The sequence below is a fragment of the Triticum aestivum genome, chromosome 1D (genome assembly GCF_018294505.1).
Source record: "Triticum aestivum cultivar Chinese Spring chromosome 1D, IWGSC CS RefSeq v2.1, whole genome shotgun sequence".
NCBI classification, from domain to species: Eukaryota; Viridiplantae; Streptophyta; class Magnoliopsida; order Poales; family Poaceae; genus Triticum; species Triticum aestivum.
In genome coordinates, this window is record NC_057796.1 from 108295098 (window position 1) to 108312892 (window position 17795).

Sequence of the window (17795 nt, forward strand, 5' to 3'; positions counted from 1 at the left end):
GGCTCTGGCCTCGGTCCATTTTTCCGTTTCTGGCTCTTTTTCTTTTGTGGAAACTAATAAAGACCTCTTTTCTCTCTTTTTTTCTCGTGGGCTCTGAAGCCTCTTTCTTTTTTGTGTGGGCTCTAAGGCCTCTTTCTCGGCTGGTTGCCCCCATGGAGGTAATACGATTGGAGGAAGGCAGTATATAAACTGGGCACAGCGCCCCACAGCAGGCGCAGAGCATACGACCTGTGCGCTCGTCCGCATGGGCCGACTCGGCATGCACGCGCGCTGACACAGTATCCGGCCCACCAGAGGTTTATTCGATCGATAAAATATCGCTAATATAATACACGGTCCAGAGATCGAACGCCGGACCTTGTAGACCGTAATAAACCGTCACGTTCTCTTCGAGACAATGATGAGAACTAGTACTCCTCCTGGTACTTAAGTTATCACCTGTTCCTGCTAAGAAAGCCACCGTGCCGGCCTACCAGGCCGCCGACTTCAGCTACGTGTTCACCAGCTTCCACGGCGAACCGTGCGTGTACGACCGCGTCCTCGCCGCCGTCGAGGCCAGTGACGCCCTCCTGATCAAGACGTGCTTCGAGATGGAAGGCCCCTACATCAACTACCTCGCCGCCAGCACGGCAAGCCGGTGCTCGTCACGGGCCCGGTCGTGCCGGAGCCGCCGCAGGGCGAGCTCGAGGAGCGGTGGGCCAAGTGGCTCTCCTCCTTCCCGGACAACGCCGTCGTGTTCGCCTCCTTCGAGAGCGAGACGTTCCTCCCGTCCGCCGCCGCGACGGAGCTCCTCCTCGGCCTAGAATCCACCAACCGACCGTTCTTCGCCAGGAGGACCAAGGGCAAGGACGTGGTGCACACGGGGTGGGTGCAGCAGCAGCACATCCTGCGGCACCGCAGCGTGGGGTGCTTCGTGAACCACGCCGGGCTGAGCTCCGTGGTGGAGGGGCTCGTGGCCGGTGGCCGGCTGCCGCCTGGTGCTGCTGCCGATGAAGGGCGACCACGAGGATGCGTTCTCCAAAACTCTGGCCTCATGTCGACGTGCGCCACCGCCCACTCGCAGCATCGTCCACCTGCAGCCATCCGCTCTGTGTATAGCCATTAAGGTTAGACTTATACAAGGGGAACACACCGATTGCATTGATCAAGGTTAGACTTATACAGGGGGAACAGAGGGCGTGAGCCCAAGATGGTGATCGTGGTCAGGCCATGTTCGAGAGGTGGAGGTCGTGTGTGCTGCAGGACTACAAAACTGCACAAGCTACATACAAAACTCATGTACAGAATACAAGGGTTTAACATCCCCCGCAGTCGTGACGACACAAAGACTGGACCAAAAATCATGAAACACGTCGGTTGGCAGCCCTTTGGTCATCACGTCGGCGAACTGTTGCCGCGCTGGGACGTGGAGAACGCGGAAATCACCGAGAGCCACGTGCTCGCGGACGAAGTGGATGTCCAGCTCGACATGCTTGGTGCCGCGGTGGTGAACGGGATTGCTGGATAGGTACACGGCGGAGATGTCGTTGCAGTAGACCAGCGTTGCCGAGGTGACCGCGCAGCGGAGCTCGCCGATGAGTTGTCAAAGCACACTCGGCCAGGGTGTTGGCCACGCTACGGTACTCTGCCTCCACGCTGGAGCGGGAGGCCGTGGGCTGGCGCTTTGAGGACCACAAGACCAGCACGTCGCCGAGGAACCGATATCATGCCATATTTTCAGAGGCATCCGAAGGTTATGGAACGGATAGCATGTCGACGCATGAGAGACACGAAGCAGGCACGGGCGGGAATGAACTGGTGCACGCAATCGGTGGCGAAGAGAAGGCTGCTGCTGCGCACATCTGGTGCCCGCAGGGCTCCCTCCGCTCCCGGCGAGGTGGGTGCACAGGACCAAAGACCGGACGCAGCGCCCACGCGAAGATGCCAGGAAGCGACGCCGGGGGATGACTAGCTCCAGCAGCGCCGCACGCGGGCTGTGCGTGGGGTGCTAAGCAGGGTACCCAGCAGACTGCCGGATCCCCTCGTCTTCCCTGACGCTGCGGAAGGAGAAGCTGCACTGCAGGCCACTGCCGACCGACGACGCTGCATTACCATGCTCTGAGCCGCCACCTACTCGCCCCGCACAGCCATAAGCCACCCCGCACAACTCATCATCGTAATACATACAGGGTTGGAAAAGAAAATACTTTGATCTTTTATTAGGCAAAGTAAATCTTGTTTCTTCAGCATCGCTACATTTTATTTTGGAATGCTTAATATGAAACTGCAGCACAAACAGCATTGTTGTTGAAAATAGTTCTTGGATGATGGTAAACATACCTTTTCACGGTAAGCACATGAAGCCTTTCAGTACATGGCCGGTTCGTTGTTGTAGTTCATTTCAAACGGCTGAAAGAGCAACTTGTTCTAGCAACTCGTTCTTGTCCTTTGACCTTCAGAGAACAGTAGAAAGTTAGGGACTGTAGATAACAGAAGAATTCAATAGGATAATGCAAACAAATATTTAGATTACGTAGATGATGAAAGAAGACTTCAGCATATCGTAAGCTTCGTTTTCGCCCTTTCCGGACTTCACTAGCATCCAAAAAGCATGTCTTGTACTGGATCCTGTTGTGGCCTGTGAATTGTACAAGGAGTCAACTCATTTTCTTATGGTTTGTTGTTCTAACTAGCTACAACAGTAATAAGCCCTTGCATCAGGATACTATTAGAAAATGAAGGAACAAGGGCATTAATAAGTATTCATCACAGTAAAACACTAAGCAAGAACTAAATTTAATGCATACATACTGGTGTAGGTGAACAGATAAATTCAGATGTTACATATTGTACTACCGTCGACAAGAAACTGTAAATGGCATTGGAGCATACATTCCATAAATAGGAAACTAGGGGTCCTCACTGATCAATTTGGCAGGCGCTGATACGAACAACAGTTCAGTTACAACATGGAAGCCTATGGATGTTATCGTACTTCTTATAATATACTCATATCTATATTTTTCTTCTCCCAAACACACAGTTAGACCGATGTTGTATACAGTACTGGTTGTATATATCAAAAGTTGAATGGAGTTGGACTGGAAGCATTGCTAAAACTATAGTGATTCAACTAACCTTCTCGAAGAATGTTTTGACGTTTTTCCCAAAACTCAGGTCCTATGTTATCAAAAATTGACACTGTAATTGCCAACCGGGTTCTTTCTATGGGATTCCCATAGTCGTCGATTTTCACTGTTCGGTATTCGAAAGAGCACCTTACAGGGTTAATTGATCTTAACTAAGAGTTGAGGAAAACATGTCCCACAAAATAACATCATTCAACAATCAGACCCACAAAAGAAATACATTATGTAATCTGCACAACTGATTAGAAGAATTATAGCATTCGACCAATATCAGACAAGGGAATGGCGTGAAATGCCAAATAAGGAGTTCCGATTATCCCTCAAAACTAATGTATAGCAAGACTGTTTACATTTAACTATCTGGATATCAGATGTGAATTTAGAAATGCTAGGTTAATCTCTGCACCAAGTTATGATTAGAAACTATGATGGTCATTTGTATAAATCATGCAAACGATATCTTGCGACAGAAACATGGAAAATATCTCAGTGAGAATGAATAGGAACATTAATGATGATTTCCTTTTGTGTGGTTGACACCTTTACGTTATCTCGATAAACGCTGGATCCTTTTCAGAACATAGCTGGTTCATCATCATGGATGATTTGGAACTGTTGTGAAAGCAACTCGTTTTTGTCCTTAGGAAATGTTCCCTATAATAGATGGTTCACAAAAAAGAATTTATACAAATGATACAAAAGACAACTCAAACTCAAACTAGATTACTGTCAATGCGTGTTGTGCCTTTTTTTTTCAGAAGCATGTATTATAATTATTATTTATATGACCTGAAACACACGTCTCAAATCGAATATGTTCATTACTTACCCAATCAACTAAAAAAGACTAAGTAACGGAGCAACCGGACATACAAATCTATCGAATGACGATACATACACCATACTTGTGTTCATTTAATGTTGCTGAAGTTTCTACGACTTTGGGAAAATAACATACACAACAAGATGATATTGTAGAGGACATCAACACGAACAATTGCATACAAGAATCTTATTACTTATACTAGGAAACTGTTGACTGTAGTTCAAGAAGCTTACGGTCCAGTTGCCTCCATGCCAAATAATCATGAATCGTCTTCATATTTGGATAGCATACAACTCGCCCATCAAAATATGGAGCCTCTCTGAGCTCTTTATTTGGAAAGAAATCTTTCAACTTCATCACATACACAGGTGTGAAGTAAGAAACACACAAAGAGAGAATTTTGCTGCAATTATTGGTAGAGAAGTCTTTGATAGAATTCTGTTCCCTCTCTGAAAACAAAACTGCAAAGCAAACAGAAATATGAGAACCTGACATTATTATCTGAGAACAAAGCCCGTGCAATTCAAAAGTATCTCCATTCATAACAGTATTTGCATACAATTTTTTAATGTAAATTTTGCATCCATTTTATAATCTAACTTTCATGAGAAGATGTTATACGGGTTGTACCTGTACTCATCGCTAAGAGCATCTCTAGAAGATCCCTTATATCGCGGTACCCTAAAAGCATTATAAGGGGAACCTTAAACTTGTTTTGCAGTACCGTGCAGGCTACATTGGAACAGATCCCACAAAAATTTACCGTAAAACCAAATATTCCCCGTGGTCTTCTCCTTCTTCCTTTCACCCGCATCTCCCTGAATCCTTGCCGCCGCACACCGTGCAGTCTGCCTCCGCACACGACGAACCAGGCGTCGCCGCACACCTCGCAGGCCGCCTCGCACGTGCCCGGCTGCACGGCAGAGCACTGACCAGAGCCGCGACTGCTCGTGCAGCGCCACCACCTCGTCGGCGACGCCGACATACCTCCCGCCCATGAACAGCCGCAGCGGCAGCGGCATGTCGTCGTCCCTCCCAAGGAGCACGCGCGGAGCTCGCGCCGGCCCACCGAAATCAACTAGAATCGCTCCAAATCAGGCCTGTCCGCTGGAAATTTGGCCGGAATCGAGACTGACATGATAGATCTTGGTCAAAATGAAAACTATTCTAGCGGTTGGACATGAAACTTCCCTCCCGCCAACTGTCTTTTTTTAAGGTGAACTGTAAAATTTGCCTTGAATCCTGAACAACTGCGGGAATGGAGGCTTATTTTAAGGTTTCCCTCCAAAAAATATGCGCGTCGGCCGATTTTGAGTGGTCTGGTCAGGTCGGTTTTTCCGCTCAATCCCGTAAAAAGCAGTTATTTTACAGTTTTGGCTCTTTTAAGGGATCTGCTAGAGATGCTCTAACACCATAAGAAAACACTATGTCAGGAAATTCCTCGAGGATAGAACTAGCACAAGCATTCATCAATCTTAAAGCGCTCTCATCATTTGGTTTCTCAAAGGCGTGTATCATCAAGAATCTAACAAAAAGAGGAGTGAAATTAGTGGAGACTGGAACAACAAAGATAAGCTATTTATAATCTGAAGCAACAGTAATTCCCAGATATGCATATAGTAACCTTCATTGCATGTTTCCCACATGCTTATACTTAAACAATTGCGCAAAAGGCATTGGTACATGGACTAGATTAAGAACTTGACATGGTGAAATGATCTATGCAGTTGCTTAACCACTTTTTTTCCTTATTGAAGGAATAGATGAACAGTACCGGTGGAAATTACAGCCATCGAAGCAGACAATGATTCAGTTGGAGGCCAGGAGGTGATGGTCGAACTCGAATTCCCTCTTAACATACTCGTACTCGCTATTGGCCATCAATACACGCCACAGAACACCTGTTCTTGGAGCTACACCTACATAAAATTGTAGCAAAGAGACAGTTTAGAAATTTTGGGTGAAATCTTCATTGCAAATTTGCAACTAGCATTTTTGGATTTAACACATTTTCCATCGTAAACGTCTGAATGAACTAATTTCTCTGGTGACATTGTAATGTTTTTATTTTCCATTATAAGAAGAGGCGACATGGTTGACCATGACCAAATAACCATGTTTCCCTTCCCCTCAAGATTTTACAGATTTTTTTTGTTTTTCTTCACTAATGCAAACTTCATCAAACACCTGTTGCTCGAGAATCATTTTCCGCTGTAGACATCAGGTAACAAAAGGTGAATGTATATTTTGTTTCTAAACCTACGTAACTTAGGATGTTGGTGGAAAAGGTGGTCCCGTTCCTATACAAACTGGAACCGGGGAGGTTCCTCCCTGATTTATTGAATTTTTTTTTTGCTTATTTGAGAGAGTAGAACCAGTAACAAATTGCAACCAAACTATTGGCCAACTGATATGTCCCTCGGTGCGCATCATACAGTGCGGTATAAGATATTAGAGTACGAAGCCATACAGGAAAGCAGAATTTTACACTAGCTAGCTCGTAATCAACAACAACAGGAGTTCGCACAATTTAAGATGTCAGTTTTGACCAAACTAGACATCTCAGGGTTCTGATTGAAGGAGCCGTCCGCAGGCAGAATATCAATTTGCTTCATTCTAGTGTTAACTAAAGCAGAATAGCAACAACATAGCAGAAGTAGTGCGCGCCGAACTGTAGACAGACTTAGGTTTTTTACTAACCTGCGACCTGGCCGGGGCAATGGAGGCCGGCTGCCGTCAAGGGCGCTCCGAACCTGGAAGTGGCGGCGGTGCTAGCGCCTACCTGAGAGCGTGTTTTCCGGTCAGTGCCATGCGCCGGCGATGGCGGAGGGAGCACTGGAGACCTAGAGGCGATGGGAGGAAGGGGAGAGTGTTCCTTTTTCCTTTTTCTTTCTTTTTTACTTTTTGAGGGAAGAGGGCGACGTTTCAGGATGCGGCGCGAGGTTTTTTTTTTAGTAACTGGATGCGGCGCGAGGTGACAGAGGCTTGGCCTGGGCCTCGTGGTACGTTTCAGGCTGATCTACGACATTCGATTGTAATCCTCAAAAAAAAATCTACATTCTTTTTTTTTCACGAATACGCAAAGGTTGCATATCTTTTCATTGGTAGAAGAAGAGAGTTACATCATGGGATTACATCAACTAACTAAGCCATGTACACAAGAAGGCATGAAAGTGAGTTAGGAGCACACAGATAGGGTTTGCTCAGCCCCTGCGGGTACAGTAAACTAGCCCTCGGGGATGATCTTATGGATCCCGGTGACGCTGGCCCTAGCCCAAAGGCGCACTTCGTCTCTAATTATCCTGCGAGATGGGAGACCGAAGGTCGCTCGCCGCCGAAGATGCAGGCATTCTGGTGCTTCCAAAGCCACTAGGCCGCGAGGATGATGATCGAAGCCAATCCTTTTCGCCGGCCCGGGTGCACGGTCGTAGGAGTGGGCCCACCAGGAGTAGAACTCAGTATCCGCATTCGGTAGATCGACAGTTGATCTGATCCAGCCTAGGATCTCATGCCACACCTGCCGGGAGAAGGGGCATCCTGCCAGGAGATGTTGCATTCGATTGTGGGAGGGGCCACAAGTTAACCACTTATTATTTGTTGACGACAGCCTGTTGTTTTTCAAGACAAATGGTATAGGGGCGATGGAAGTGTCAAACCTATTAGACTCTTATTGTTAAGCTTCGGGACAAAAAATCAACACTAGTAAGTCTTCGGTCTTTTTTAGCAAGGGAACACCTGGAAATGTCAGACATGGAGTTAAGGGAGTGCTTAATGTTCATACCGAGACTCTGAATGAGAGGTACTTGGGCATGCCATCTCATATTGGTGCTTCCAAGATGGGTGCCTTCAAATACTTAAAGGACAAATTGTGAGCGAAGGTGAAAGGTTGGATTTAGAGAACAATTTCAGCATTAGACAAAGAAATTTTAATTAAATAGGTTATAGGTGGCGTAGGCGGTTCCGAATTACTATGTCTTGTTTCACGCTACCCCGAGGACCCTATGAGCATCTCAATAAGCTAATTCGTCGGTCCTTTTGGGGCAGCAAGGAGTGAAGGAAATATGCCCTAGAGGCAATAATAAAAGTTATTATTTTATATTTCCTTATTCATGATAAATGTTTATTATTCATGCTAGAATTATATTAACCAGAAACTTGATACATATGTGGATACATAGACAAAACATCGTGTCCCTAGTAAGCCTCTACTAGACTAGCTCGTTAATCAAAGATGGTTAAGTTTCCTAACCATAGACATGTGTTGTCATTTGATAAACGGGATCACATCATTAGGAGAATGATGTGATGGACATGACCCATCCGTTAGCTTAGCATATTGATCGTTCGGTTTTATTGCTATTGCTTTCTTCATGTCAAATACATATTCATTCGATTATGAGATTATGCAACTCCCGAATACCGAAGGAATACCTTGTGTGCTATCAAACGTCACAACATAACTGGGTGATTATAAAGATGCTCTACAGGTATCTCCGAAGGTGTTTGTTGGGTTGGCATAGATTTTGATTAGGATTTGTCACTCCGAGTATCGGAGAGGTATCTCTGGGCCCTCTCGGTAATGCACATCATAAGAAGCCTTGCAAGCAAAGTAACTAATGAGTTAGTTGCAGGATGATGTATTACGTAACGAGTAAGGAGACTTGCCGGTAACGAGATTGAACTAGGTATGTAGATACCGACGATCGAATCTCGGGCAAGTAACATACTGATGACAAAGGGAATAACGTATGTTATCATAACAGTTCGACCGATAAAGATCTTCGTAGAATATGTAGGAACCAATATGAGCATCCAGGTCCCGCTATTGGTTATTGACCGGAGAAGTGTCTCGGTCATGTCTACATAGTTCTCGAACCCGTAGGGTCCGCACGCTTAACGTTCGATGACGATTTAGTATTATATGAGTTATGTGATTTGGTGACCGAATGTTGTTTGGAGTCCCGGATGAGATCACAGACATGACGAGGAGTCGAGAGGTAAAGATTGATATATATGATGATAGTATTCGGACACCGGAAGTGTTCCGGAATGTATCGGGTATTTATCGGAGTACCAGGGGGGTTACCGGAACCCCCGGGGGGAAGATATGGGCCATATGGGCCATAAGAGGGGAGCACACCAGCCCACAAGGGGTGGAGTGATACGTCTCCAACGTATCTATAATTTTTGATTGTTCCATGTTGTTTTATTATCAATCTTGAATGTTTTATAATCATTTTATAGTCATTTTATATCATTTTTTGGTACTAACCTATTAACATAGTGCCAAGTGCCAGTTGTTGTTTTTCCATGTTTTTTACATCACAGGAAATCAATATCAAATGGAGTCCAAATGCCACGAAACTCCATGATGATTTTTTATGGGCCAGAAGGAAGGCAATGGGCCCTGGTTGCACCTAGGGGTGCCCCGAGGGGGGCATAACCCACCAGGGTGCGCCAGGAGGCCTAGGCGTGCCCTGGTGGGTTGTGCCCACCTCGGGTGCCCCCCGGACCGCCTCTTTGCTCTATAAATACCACAATATTCTAGAAACCATAAAAGCGTCAACGAAATATTCATCCAGCCGCCGTAGAGTCCAGAACCACCAGATCCAATCTAGACACCATCACGAAGGGGTTCACCACTTCCATTGGTGCCTCTCCGATTATGCGTGAGTAGTTCTTTGTAGACCTTCGGGTCCGTAGTTAGTAGATAGATGGCTTCCTCTCTCTCTCTGAATTCTCAATACAATGGTCTCTTGGAGATCCATATGATGTAACTCTTTTGCGGTGTGTTTGTTGGGATCTGATGAACTTTGAGTTTATGATCAGTCATATCTTTTTATATCCATGAAAGTTATTTGAGTTTCTTTGATCTCTTATATGCATGATCTCTTATAGCCTCGTATTTCTTCTCCGATATTTGGGTTTTGTTTGGCCAACTTGATATATTTATCTTCCAACGGGAAGAGGTGCCCGGTAGTGGGTTTGATCTTACGGTGCTCGATCCCAGTGACAGAAAGGGAAACGACACGTATGTATCGTTGCTACTAAGGATAAAAAGACGATATCTATATCTACCACCATATAGATAAACGGATCTTGTCTACATCATGTCATCGTTCTTATTGCATTACTCTGTTTTTCCATGAACTTAATACACTAGATGCATGCTGGATAGCGGTCGATGTGTGGAGTAATAGTAGTAGATGCAGGCAGGAGTCGGTCTACTAATCTTGTACATGATGCCTATGTAATGATCATTGCCTGGATATCGTCATGAGTATTTGAAGTTCTATCAGTTGCCCAACAGTAATTTGTTTACCCACCGTTTGCTATTTTTCTCGAGAGAAGCCACTAGTGAAACCTATGGCCCCCAGGTCTTCTTCCTCATATATTTGCCTTGCGATCTACTTTTCCTTTGCATTTTTATTCAGACCTATTAAACCAAAAAATACAAAAATACCTTGTTGCGTTTTATCTTTATTTATTTTATTTGGCATTCGATCTATCAATCTACTGCAATTTACCTCACGTCCGCTTGCCTATCTTGAGGCGCCGTACCCCGGAAGGGATTGACAACCTCTTTAACTCATCGAGTTGTGAGGTGTTGTTGTTTGTGTGCAGGTGCTATTTACGTTGTGTTGCTTGGTTCTCCTACTGGTTCGATACCTTTGATTCATAACTGAGGGAAATACCTACCGTCGCTGTGCTACATCATCCCTCCCTCTCCAGGGAAATACCGACGTAGTTCCAGCTACCATCATGGAGCGCCGCCCCTTAGGCATGTGGCCGAACTGGAGAAGGAGGAGAAGGGGTTCGCCCCCCCCCTCCCTTCTCTCCTTCCCCCTTCCCTTTTATCTCCGGCAAAAAAAAGGAAGGGGGGAGGCCGAATTGGAGGAGGCCCGCAAGTAGGATTCCTCCTACTTGGGGCGCCCCCTTGCTGCTCCCCTCCCCCTCTCACCTATATATACGTGGGGAGGGGGCACCTAGAATACACACCAACAATTGTTAGCTGTGTGCAGTGCCCCCCTCCGCAGTTTACGCCTCTGGTCATATCTTTGTAGTGCTTAGGCGAAGCCCTGCGCGGATCACTTCACCATCACCGTCACCACGCCGTCGTGCTGACGGAACTCATATTCTTCCTCGACACCTTTGTTGGATCAAGAGGACGAGGGACATCATCGAGTTGAACATGTGCAGAACTCGGAGGTGTCGTACGTTCGGTGCTTGATCGATCGGATCTATAAGAAGTTCGACTACATCACCCGCGTTGTCAAAAGCTTCTGCTTTTGGTCTACGAGAGTACGTAGACACACTCTCCCCCTCTCGTTGTTATGCATCTCCTAGATAGATCTTGCGTGAGTGTAGGAATTTTTTTGAAATTGCATGCTACATTTTCCAACAGTGGCATCCAAGCCAGGTCTATGCGTAGATGATATGCACGAGTAGAACACAAAGAGTTGTGGGCGGTGATTGTCATACTGCTTACCACCAATGTCTTATTTTGATTCAGCGGTATTGTTGGATGAAGCGGCCCGGACCAACCTTAAATGACCACGTTCATGAGACCGGTTCCACCGACAGACATGCAACTAGTTTTGCATAAAGGTGGCTGGCGGGTGTCTGTTTCTCCTACTTTAGTTGAATCGAATTTGACTGCGGCCGATCCTTGTTGAAGGTTAAAACAGCAAACTTGATAAATCACCGTTGTGGTTTTGATGCGTAGGTAAGAACGGTTCTTGCTAGAAGCCCGTAGCAGCGACGTAAAACTTGCAACAACAAAGTAGAGGACGTCTAACTTATTTTTGCAGGGCATGTTGTGACGTGATATGGTCAAGACATGATGTGATATATGTTATTGTATGAGATGATCATGTTTTGTAAAAGTTATCGGCAACCGGCAGGAGCCTTATGGTTGTCTGTTTATTGTATGAAATGCAAACGCCATGTAATTGCTTTACTTTATCACTATGCGTTAGCGATAGTTGTAGAAGCAATAGTTGGCGAGATGACCACGACGCAACGATGACGATCAAGGTGTCGAGCCGGTGACGATGGAGATCATGACGATGCTTTGGAGATGGAGATCAAAAGCACAAGATGATGATGGCCATATCATGTCACATATTTTGATTGCATGTGATGTTTATCTTTTATGCATCTTATTTTGCTTAGTACGGTGGCAGCATTATAAGATGACCCCTTAACTAAATTTTCAAGGTATAAGTGTTCTCCCTGAGTATGCACCATTGCGAAAGTTCGTCATGTTGAGGCACCACGTGATGATCGGGTGTGATAGACTCTACGTTCACATATAACGGGTGCAAGACAGTTTTGCACATGCGGAATACTCGGGTTAAACTTGACGAGCCTGGCATCTACAGACATGGCCTCAAAACACTGGAGACCGAAAGGTCGAACGTGAATCATATAGTAGATATGATCAACCTAGAGATGTTCACCATTGATGACTACTCCATCTCATGTGATGATCGTACATGGTTTAGTTGATTTGGATCACGTATCATTTAGATGACTTGAGGGATGTCAATCTAAGTGGGAGTTCTTAAGTAATTTGATTAATTGAACTTAATTTATCATGAACTTAGTCCTGATAGTTTTTGCATATCTATGTTGTAGATTGATACGTCCATTTTGCATCATGTTTACCTATTGTTATTTATAATGTTTTTATGCAAAATAATGCTTTTTGGAGTAATTGTAATGCCTTTTCTCTCATAATATGCAAGGTTCACACAAAGAAGGAGAATTCCGACAGCTGGAAATCTGGACCTGTGTCGGAGTAATGGGCCACGGGTAGGCTAACCCGAGTCCTTGAACCTTCCAAGACATCGGGGCTGGCTGCGCCCCTCAAGGCATCAAGACGAAGTGCCGCCTTCTGGTGGCCGGCTGCCCGTAGACGGCCGAGTTCTAGAAGCCGGCATCAAGACAAGCCGACTCCTAGTGGGCGGCTTCTAGAGAAGCCGGCCCCTAGCAGTCGGCCCGTGGCGCCCACAAAGTCTGCACCCTCATCAAGAAAGACATGACAGGGAGTGGCTACAGTGTAGCCCACCCCCCCGAATCCAGGGCCAGGCGTGGCCACAGTGCCCCATACAAGCGGAGATCTCCGCACGGCGCGGCACTGTTGCCACTCCCCCCTTGACGTCACTCCTGACGGACGGAGCCTGTTCCCGCGACGGCCTGTCGGTACGGCCCGCAGAGCGGGCCCTGCCAGGCAGTGAGAGCCGTGAAGGTGGAGGGAGCTAGACCAGCCGGACCGGAGGGAAGCTGGGTTCCGGCAGGCGGCCCATTCCTCCCTCGAGGCCCACGCGCCATTAACCAGACAAGACACGGTGTGGCTACAGTGATCGCCCGCCAGGCGGCGGGACTGTAGCCACGCTCCCCCGAGCAAGCCTGCGTCATTAGCATCACGGCTACAGTGATCAGCAGCCGGAAAGACCCGCAAGCGGCGGGAGCGGCCTATCGGCTCCGTACCAGACCAGTCGGCGGGGCCCACCAGGCGGCGGGCCCCAGCAGGTAGCGGAGAAGCCGGAGACCAGAGACACTGGCGGCCGGGCCCTATACCCAGTGAGATTACAAATGTACCCCTGGGGGTAGGCCTATATAAACCCCCCAGGGCACCCATGCAAAGGGTTCCCAATCTGTTAGAACTAGACTCACCCATAGAGAAAGGAGAGAGCTAGCCTTGCTTTCTCCCACCTCTAGCAAACAGCTCAAGGAGCACCATTGTATCACTAGTGCTTTAGTGATCATGCGGAGACCCCGCAGAGCAGGACTAGGGGTGTTATCTCCACGGAGAGCCCCGAACCTGGGTAAAGTTCGCTGGCGTACGTGTCTACGCCTTATCCCGCTTCCAGGCACCGGCGATGTTCTACCCGCTCCCACCATGATAAGCCATCCATTGGCATATGTCGCACCCAACCCTCGACCGGCTGTTGAGCAGCCGGCCGGCCGGCTTCTCCTTAACTTGCTAAAACGTTCTAATTGGCTAAGTACTTGCCTTCCCGAAGGTAGCTAAGTACTTGACCCAGCCACAGTCCGCAGAGCGGCTGTTCCGCTGGCAAGACGACAACTAAGGGAGGGCGGCAAAGGAAAAAGGCCAAGGAACAGAAGGCTGGAAAAGATAGGATCGGCAAAAATATTTACACATCAAAGGCCCTTGGCCAGCATTCAACAAAGTTTGAAATACACCCCGCGGGTGGAATTGTGCAAAGTTAACAAGTTCATCGAGACTGATAAGCAGGTAAAACAAAAGATAAACTGGCAGCCTAGGGAGCAGCAGACGGGTTTGGTGGATCGAAGGAGTCGGTGGCGCCGGTTGGTGGAGCGGCCGGTTGGTCAGTCCCCGCTTGGTCGCCTCTTGTGGCAGCCGGCTCGCCCGGGCATGGCTCGTTGCTGGAGGAGTGGTCGAGCTAAGGTTGGCCGTTCGCTCTGACCTCTGGCGCCTCCTCTTCGCCTTCCTCCTCCTCCTCGCCTTCTTCCTCGTCGCTGGAGTCGATCACCTCGGCCAAGTCCTCGCCGTCCTCCGGGTTCAGCCCGAACCATTCTAGTGGCGCCTCGGCGCCGTTCTCGGCCCGCTCCGGGATGAAGACGCTGGTGTCGGTGTACTCGGCGATTGCCACCGCGCGCTTGACAAGGTCATCCTCTACTGCCACCAGCTCCTCCTGGGCCTCCTGCCGAAACGTGGTCAACTGGGCTAGATTTAGCCCAGGGTACCACGCCTTGACAAACTCCAGGGCCCGGCGCGCTCCAGCTCCAGCCAGTCGGCAGTCCGACTGGGAGTGCGCGGTGCCGGCATGTCCGGCCACAGGGCGACGATCGCCTGGGTGCCGACACGCTGAAGACGACGCAGCATCCGGTGAGCCGGCCGAAGACGGGCCTCGATGCTCAGGAGCTGCTCGCTAAGGGTCCGGGGGGCGTTGGCAGCAATCTGCGCACCTTCCGCCCTCCGTCCTTCGCGATCAGCTTCGATGGCCTGATTGGCGGCGTCAGAATGACCAGGGAAGAAGTCTGCCAAAACAGAAAGCAAAGAGCCAAAGTTAGAGACGAGAGGCCGGCTCGACTAGCAGCCGGCAGCTCAAAGAAGGAAAAAGAGGGAAGCTCACCATCAACTATGTCTTCAATCTCGTGAAAGCCGGAAGTCAGCATCGCCTCCTTGTTGGTCCAGGCGGAGCGTTCGGTTGCAAACTCAGCAAGGAGGCTGGTCTCCTTGTCCTCCGCCTCCTTCTGGACCTTCTTGAGAAGCTCCGCCTGCACCGCCAGTTGCGTGACCAGCCGGTCACGCTCTTCAGCCAGCTTGCCGCACTCCACCTCCTTGGCACGCAGCGCGGTATTGGTTTCGCCCAGCTGCTGCTGCAGGGCGGCGTTCGCCTCTGCGAGAGCAGAAAAAGAAAAAGGTGTCAGTAACCAGCAGAGAAGAAGCATAGTTGCCGAGGAGATCTGGCCCGACTGCTTAGCAGTCGGCCCGAATCTCGGGGACTACAGCCCGCGGGTGCGCCAGCGCGCCCCCGCAGAGAAAGAAGTCGTCAATATCAACCCAAAGAAGATCAGTCGCCAGGAAGATCCGGCCCGACTGCTCAGCAGTCGGCCTGAATCTCGGGGACTACAGCTCGCGGGTGCGCCAGCGCACCCCCGCAGAGAGATAAAAAGACTTACTCCGGCTCTCCGACAAGTCGACGACACGTTGATCCAACTCCTGGACTTTGGAGTTGAAGGCGGCCGCACGGAGGTTATGATAATCCTGCAGCAAAGACATTAGCATTCGGAGCTTGCCAGTTAAAGTTGCGAGCCGCCTGCTCAGCAGCCGGCCCGAAACTCGGGGACTACACCCAGTGGGTGCGCTGACGCGCCCCCATGAAGCAATACAAGAATTAAAAATGAAAAAGCAAGAAGCGTACCCGGATGGCCTCTCGCGATTCCAGGAACGCCTTGTTGCAGTGCTTGAGAGCGTCGGCCTCGGCGTGGAGTTTGGCTTGAACGTCGAGGATCGCCTTGTTCAGAGGGCCCGTCCCGCCTCCCCGCACCCACCCAGTGGGCGCGGCGCTGGTCGCCTCGGTGTCCGGGATCGAGGAGCTTGCGGCGCCGGTCTCCAGCGGGCGTGGCGCCGAGGCCGCCTTTGCAAGCCGGCGACGCGTCGGGGTACGGACCTCAGGAGTTGGGCCCGTCGCCATCTCGTCTCCGGCTGGTGGCGCCGGTGGATCAGTCAGCTGCTTGTCCCGCGCTTCCTTAGAGGGTGGTGGCCGGTGCACGATTACGTCCAGCATGGCGACGTCGCCACTGTCCCTCTCCATGACAGGGTGCTCGCCGCCGGCTTCCCCAGTCTGCGCCACGAACTCCGGTGGTGGCGGCGCGGAGTTCAGGGGAGTGACGAATATCGCCGACTAGCGGTGCACGGCTTCTTTAGCCTGCTTCTTCGCCACGACGGCTGCCTCGGCTTCCGCCAGCTTCTTCAGGGCGGCAGCCTCCGCCCTTTCCGCTTCCGCCTTCTCCAAGCGGGCGGCCTCCTGCTCCTCGCGCGCCTCCCGCGCGTTTCGCTCCGTTGCCTCCCGGTGGTCGGCGGCCGGGTCGATTCGCCGGGTGGTGGCAGAAGTCTCCGCCAACGATGGAGGCGGCGGCCGACTTCTCAAGAGAGAGTGGGGCCCTAAGTCAAGAATATAAAGCGAAAGAAACTCAGAAAGAATCAACAAGGAAAAAATGAAGGCGCGAGAGGAAGGCAGTACTTACGCGGAAACCAGCTGCGGCTCCTTCACCGCCTTGCGGAAGCGGATGGCCTTCGCGGCCGCTTCATCCCACTTAGTCACCGCGGTCGAGCCCTTGGGTTTCTTCGGCCGGCTGCCGAACAGGCTCGGCACGGCCCTGCGCTTGTGCGCACCACCTCGGGCTGCCGGCGCGGCAGACGAGCTCGCGCCCTGCTGGTCGGACCCCGGCTAGCGGCGCGGGACGACTTCCCCCGCATCATCGTCGGGCCAGTCCTCGAGGCCGGCCCCGAGCCCTGAGCCGCCTGCTTCGCCGCCTCCTCCCTCGGCGTCGTCCTCCAAAGCCGCCGCCCCAAGTCGGGGTCATCCACGTCGCTCTCCGCTCGGTCAGGGAGGAATTGACGCTCCAGCCCCGCGGCACCGGCGGCAGGCTGGAGGAGGGGGCTCTGTTCAAAGGCCGATTAGTCAGGTTGGACAGGCAGAACTCGGCAATAAAAAAGATAGAGAAAAAGAAAGATAACTTACCATAGGCGGGGGGTCGGCGTGTGAATAGGGCTCCTTGCCGAACCGCCACTCTTCTGTGAGCTCGCAGTTCGCAAGGTAGTTCACCATATGAGCTACCTCTGCGTGAGGCATCTCCTTGGTGCATAGCCGGCTTGGGTCCCGATGCCCGCTCATCTGACAGATCATGTGAGGGCGGCCCTGGAGCGGGAGCACCCGGCGCGCCACGAAGGCGGACAGCAAGTCGGGCCCTGTCAGGCCCTCCGACTGTGTCAGCACCCGGAGCCGCGCGATGGCGGCGGCTCCAGAAGGCGACAGTGTCTTGGCCCGGTACGACCAGTTGGGCCGCCTCCCAGCCGGCGGGCCGGCTGCGTAAGCCGGCAAGTTGACCCAGTCGCCCTCCGAGAAGACGCTCTTCACGTAGAAGTACGACCGCTGCCACATCTTCACCGACTTGATCAGCGTGATGGGAGGAAACGGATTTTTGGCTGCCAGCCTCCGCACCGCAATGAAAGCGCCGCATTGAGCCGACACGCCCGCAACGAGGGTGCCGAGCTTGGTGTAGAAGAACTCCCCCCAAAGCTCAATGGTGGGGAGGACGCCGAGGAAGCCTTCGCACAGAGT

At 50.2% G+C, this 17795-nt stretch overlaps 1 protein-coding gene across 1 annotated transcript; it reads right to left on the minus strand.

Annotated features, from left to right (window-relative positions):
• Positions 1-2173: 2173 nt before the first annotated feature.
• On the minus strand, positions 2174-16265 carry LOC123158120 (uncharacterized). The gene is made up of 6 exons (XM_044576237.1): positions 16118-16265; positions 15247-15347; positions 6655-6973; positions 4188-4415; positions 2513-2617; positions 2174-2432 (listed from the first exon to the last, which is right to left on the minus strand). The coding sequence occupies exons 1-6, from the start codon at positions 16263-16265 to the stop codon at positions 2407-2409; spliced, it is 927 nt and encodes a 308-aa protein (XP_044432172.1). The 3' UTR covers positions 2174-2406.
• Positions 16266-17795: the final 1530 nt, after the last annotated feature.